At 40.7% G+C, this 5,807-nt stretch overlaps 1 protein-coding gene across 1 annotated transcript; it reads right to left on the bottom strand.

Annotated features, from left to right (window-relative positions):
* Positions 1-659: 659 nt before the first annotated feature.
* Positions 660-1,978, bottom strand: LOC107042681 (mucin-5AC-like). The gene is made up of 4 exons (XM_015263829.1): positions 1,044-1,978; positions 932-973; positions 833-874; positions 660-768 (listed from the first exon to the last, which is right to left on the bottom strand). The coding sequence occupies exons 1-4, from the start codon at positions 1,976-1,978 to the stop codon at positions 660-662; spliced, it is 1,128 nt and encodes a 375-aa protein (XP_015119315.1).
* Between the last annotated feature and the right edge of the window lie 3,829 nt (positions 1,979-5,807).

Raw genomic sequence — 5,807 nt, 5'->3', positions numbered from 1 at the left:
TTTCCTGAATGTTATCTTTATTATTTGCATCTGAATCAATCCTACGACGTTGGACTTCTTGTTGAATATTCCCATAATCCTCCTCCTCCTCCTCCTCTCTTCTCCGTTTGTGAACTTTACGCCACTTCCTTGTTTTCATGGATTTCAACTCTTTTTCCATGACATCGCGGAATTCATCAGCCAAAGGGACTGCGAATCTCGAACTCATTCCCATTGCCTCTGAAATGGGAATCATGCAATATAATTATGGCAATGGTGACAGGATGAAAGTAGTTGAGAGGTTGTACGAATTAACTGAAGTGAACTTTGACATCTAATTTTTGACAATCTCTACATTACTACTCAAATTTTATAAAAACAATTTGTAGCGATTCTTGTCTGATCTGTGAGGGTATGGTACTATTTCCCACATATATAGAAATGTAATCAAGAACCGAATCAAGAATTAAATAGTGTAAACTATTATCTAGCTACTGGATTATGGTAACAGACCTTTACATGCTTTTGCGAATTTGCTCGATTCCACCGAAAGTTGACCTTCATGCTTGCCCTTCCACGCAACACTTGGAGAGATGGATTCATCTTCAGCAAATGATTGTAGGAAATATTTATATGAGAAATGAAATACTAACATCATTATAACTGGTATCATCGACCAGCTAGAAAGCTCTGAAGTCTTCCACTGTTCGAAAAGGCAGACAGTCAGGACGATTGTCGGTACTACGAGTCAACTGCTGTTGAAGACGTTTGATGTCGTTAGAATTGGAGCTGTAAACCAGTGAATGTGAATAGTTATGCTGTGGATCAGTCGTCATATGGCTGTAAAACTTACTTGGTCATCCTCTCCAGTCGCTGTTGACTCTCCAAGACTTCTCTAAAAAAATGAGACAGTTATATCACGGATGATTCATCATATGGCTGTAAAACTTACTCGGTCTTCCTCTCCACTCGATGCTGACCCTCCAAGAGGTCCCTAAAAAATGAGAGCCAATTGATGCAATAATATTGAAATATTAGTACAAACAGACTCACATAATACTTACATAAGTAAGCCCTGTAGCATTGTCAATGTGACTGTCTCATCACGTGGCGTGGGGGAGAATATGCGAGAATTTACACCGGTAAGTGATGGGATTTGTTGAGGGGTTGCATGTTTGTTTGATGTTGAACTGTCCTGAGGTGGAGTCGCTGGAACCAAAGGTGGCTTCTCGATACTTTTTTGGGGAACAGGAGTTACTGGTGTTTGTTTTATGCTTTTATCTCCCAGAATAGGACCTACTGTGACTGAAGATGAGTTAACCATTTTTTTCTGTGGATTAGGTGATTTTGGTGTTAACGATGCGGCTTTGCTCTGGTGCTTGGGGATCACCTTAGGTAGAGAAAGTGATGCTTTCTTCTTTGAAGAAAGTGTCTGGTCGACTGACAATGAGTCGAGGGCCTCATTCTTGCTCGTAGGCATCCCTTGAAGGAAATCTCGTGGTTGGATATTCGTTTTCGTAGAACGAGGTGTGCGGGCGCTTAACGATGAGTCAACGGGCCCTTTCTGGCTAGGAGTCGCTTCGACGGTAGATTGAGCTTTAATTTTCTTCATCATAGCAACAGGTGCGTTTGGGGGTGGAGGTGGAACGAGCGCCTCTTCCTCGCGCGTAGAAAGCACTTGTACTGATGGTGGTAATGGGACATTCTGCTTTGGTAGAGGTTTCTTAGGGACTGGAGCTGAAGTGGACGTGTTCATGGGAGATGTCGAAGGAGCTAGTGTTGTGGATGTAGTAGGAAAATTGGAGAAATTCAGGTCTTCAACTTGAAAGGGATGTTGTCTGGGTGTAGATGAAGTTTTTGCCCCTCGCACTGTGATCGGATGCAGTTTCGGGAACGGGGGAATTTCTTGTATACTTTTCACTATGGGGACAGATTTCTGATGTGTTGAACGAGTCTGCGGGCTCGAATGTTTGGTTTGGGGTGTTCTATGGGGTGCCATTATTCAAGGATGATTCTGAAGAAGCTTGCACTTTATTCATCGCTGATTTTGCTGGCACAGCTATAGATGTAAATCCAGAAGAAGGAGTATTTTCGGGTTGCAACACTCGAAGGCCTGATACCTCTTTGCGCATGTGGGCTAAAGCGACGTCTCCATCTACAGCACCTACTTCTTTATGAGCATGTCCTTTGCCTCTTCCTCTAACTCCAGAGTTTGCTCCTCATCCTCTGCCTCTCCCTGCTTCACATCTTCCTGCTCCACCTCTTCCTTCTCTTCTCCCCCTTGCTCTTCCCCGAGGTAACGGATTCATCTGAAAAAAATTAATAAAAAAGCAGTATGACTCTAAGAAATAATCAGACAATTAATTATCTGACCACAGGATGGTAGCTACTATGAATACGTCAGGAATAGGGTCGTGATGACCCTCAGAGTGCCAGTATGGCATTCGAAAACACTTGGCCTTTATGAAGTGTACATCGACAACAGAAGTCCCATCCTGCAATAAAGAACAACGGAATACTCCAGTGGATGAAGAAGGCCAACCCACATTGAATAAATCATTTACATTTTGGAATCGCTGAACGAGGAATTTATAATCGCCATTGATGTTTATAATGTTCTGAATAATACAGATAGATAAATCTTGCAACATTTTTGTATTATCTCGATTATTTATAGAGATATGAATGGACTTGTAGTCAACAGAAGAGTACTGAATACAGTTTCTTGGAAACGAAGCGGGCAGATTCTCTTGCCATCGTCGCCCTGGCTGAATTGTTGGTGGAGGGATCGGCGAACTGTCAATACCTGCTGCTTTTCTTTCAGCTCTTCTATTCACGATTTGTTGTAGATGCTGGTCGAGTTTTTGACAGGAGTATCGGAAAATACTCATATTATTCTCGTACGGGAACATGGAGAAAGTATCAAGCGGTCCAAACCTTCGGACATCCTCTATGAGGTGCAACTATGCGTGAATTATATATGAGAGGAACTCAGCGCTATAAATTTCTTTGGCTGTACTGATGAAAATTTCTATCACCCTCTCTGCAAATTGTAAATGAGCTTCAGAGAGATTCAAGCTGACAAAAATACGAATGGCGGTATATAGAAGCAGGAAATGGAAATATTGATCTTCACTCATGATACCGTAGAAGAAAGCTGGACCATTGTATAGGAGAATTTGACGATTTTCGGTAGCTTGGAAACTCCCGGATTTTTCCATTCTTTGGGGTTTCCGTGCGAAGTCTGATGGACAGAAGGAGCTTATTTGTTTAAGACGAGTGGAGAGTATTTGGATAGAATGTGGCGAGAGTTTGAGGCGATGAGCATATTTACCGTCAATCATTGAAGCATAAATTTTTTGCATAGTACACAAGCAAACGACGTGCATATAATCGAAAACCGTCTGCGTGACAAGGCTCATGGGAAGACAGAGCAGAGGACTAGGCCAATCTTTGTGATATTCCCCATCGACTTGATTAGCATATTCTTCATCCGTACGACGGGGGTGGTTAATACCACGGAAAATTGTAACACCATGACGGGGACATTCTCCTACAACCCAACATTTTGAACACGGGAATCATTCCTTGTGATTAACATGACCGAGTGAGAAGGCGCGACCCGACAAATCCGCAATAAAACATCTTATCTCCACGGTTGTTATCTGATTTCTCCACTGGAAACCACCATCATCAAACATTGATAGAAATTCGTCTATGAAAAGCCTGAAAAATTCTTCCGAGTTATTCGGCTTGGAGTCCTCCATGCTTTGCCAAATTCCGACTACTTCTGGTTTGGACCTGGGAATATCGGCAATTCTGAGTTGTATAGGCCACATATTTATTTTCGATTGACTATCCAACGAAGCACCATCAGTCCTGAAGTCAATCAGTAAATGATTTGGAATTAATTCAGGGGGGGTTGTTTCAAAAGTTGCTATGAGAGCGGGTTTAATACCCAAATTAAGATATTTACCTCCAGCGATGAGATCTAAGGGGGTGGATGTTCGAGCTGCCTCCAATAACGCTCGAACATTTTTAGGCATGTGGTATAAACATCCATGTGTGCGGATTACTCCCAGAACTGCGTTAATGTGGATATGATTCATTTTTGTGCCTACACATACTCTTCTTAAATCCTCACGGAAATCTACCGTCGAATTTTTAGCGACATTATGGAGGTTGAGAATCGGATCATGCATGATCATGCACGATCCGATTCTCAACCTTCTCAATATTGGCTTGGGGGGGAGGATTCACGTCACGGTTTTCATGTGACGTGAGAGATGCTTCATCGCTGGAGGAATTGGTGGAATTAACAAAAAATTTCTCGTCCCATTCGTACTGGGATAAGCAGAGCTATTTCGCCGAGAGTCGACTGCCCTGGGAATATTATCGTTCACAGATGTAGAAGGGATATTCAGATCAACCGGGACCACACGACAGAAGTCTGACTGTACTTGTTGTCGTTTACGACGTGCAGCTTCTTCCATGGGTTCTAGACGCCGCCTATGAACCTGTAAGAGAGCTGCCTCCGGTTTCCGAGAACGTCTGGTCTTGAAGTGAATCATTGCAATGGAAGATATGATCGAGGCAATGGGAAAATTCCTCAGGAACGTGGAGTAAATTATAATGAATGACCCAAAATAGATTGATCTTTACTAAAATTATCGGACAATAGTATTAACATTATAGACGCTTAGGGGAGGAGGCCAGTGATCCCAATTGATCTTGATTTACTCCCATTTATTCTTCTGATTTAGCCTTCAGATTCACTTGCCTCGACAAATATCTGAACGATATGTGTTACTGTGCTGAACCAATTCAAACTTCTTCTGCATAGGGTAAAAAATAAAAATAAAAAGATAGAAATTGAAAAATCATTCCTAAAATTCGACCTCTTTGATTCTATTTTCCCTGCTTTGTGCATTAGTGAATGCCACTTTCGTGAATACATATTTCAAAACGATTGATTCAATGTGTCATATATAGTGAGAGGCTGCACTGAAATTGAAACATAATAATTCTAGTCTATAAATGACTAATCATCAAAATCCATTTGATTCCGTTCGATTTGCAATGTAGTTTCATTGCTGGTAATCTTGTGAAGTGGTTGGCATGTCACTATTCCAATGAATAACCAAAATGAGTGGAAAAATCAATATAATTTCATATAAATTACATCTGATCACTGTAAGTCTCTTGCCATTTAGTCGCACATTATCTTATGCCCCAAATATTCCTTAAATTTGCGAAGGTTCATTCATTTTCAAATATTCCCGATCAGTGATAATGGAACGACAATTTCAAACGGACTTTTTCTATAGAAAATTTAATTGGCCCAAAAAATCAGTGACATTTTTATCTCAAGAACAATTCATTCTCGGATTAAATTTTTTCAACTTATTCTGTTTTCGGAGGGTATCATTTCACCACCAATTATTCGATAATTTTTCGCGGTAATGAGATATTATATTGGATTCAATAAAAAGATCTTTTTTGAGAAGGATGTCATCAGGCAGAAAAAAGTTCTTTTGACATTTCTCATCAAAAACAGGCATTCTAACCTGGTTTGCGCGATCAACAAACAAAATGTTTTACCTCAAATTTCGGCACCCTTCCCACCATTGAAATATGATTTGGGACAGAATAATAATCAACCAGTAGAGATTCTCCAACTACTGAATTAAGAGTAAACAAAACTGTCCTTTAATGATGTTGAGGAGGAAATATTTTAGCCAATAAATTGATGGGCAGATACGAAAAACAATGGCGACACAAACATTAACCGTGACAAGCAGTGGGATTTGATGATGAAATTGAAGTAG

The sequence above is a fragment of the Diachasma alloeum genome, unplaced genomic scaffold, assembly GCF_001412515.2.
Source record: "Diachasma alloeum isolate Michigan unplaced genomic scaffold, Dall2.0 Dall_scaffold_00501, whole genome shotgun sequence".
Lineage (NCBI taxonomy): Eukaryota > Metazoa > Arthropoda > Insecta > Hymenoptera > Braconidae > Diachasma > Diachasma alloeum.
The sequence above is the reverse complement of the archived record's forward strand: the minus strand, read 5'-3'. Positions and strand labels throughout refer to the sequence as shown.

Coding starts and splice junctions, on each gene's coding strand:
- LOC107042681 (XM_015263829.1), bottom strand. CDS start 1,978: ATGGCACCCCATAGAACACCCCAAACCAAACATTCGAGCCCGCAGACT. Junction 974..1,043: donor ATGCTACAGGGCTTACTTAT/GTAAGTATTATG, acceptor CTCATTTTTTAG/GGACCTCTTGGAGGGTCAGC. Junction 769..832: donor CGACTGGAGAGGATGACCAA/GTAAGTTTTACA, acceptor ACTGGTTTACAG/CTCCAATTCTAACGACATCA.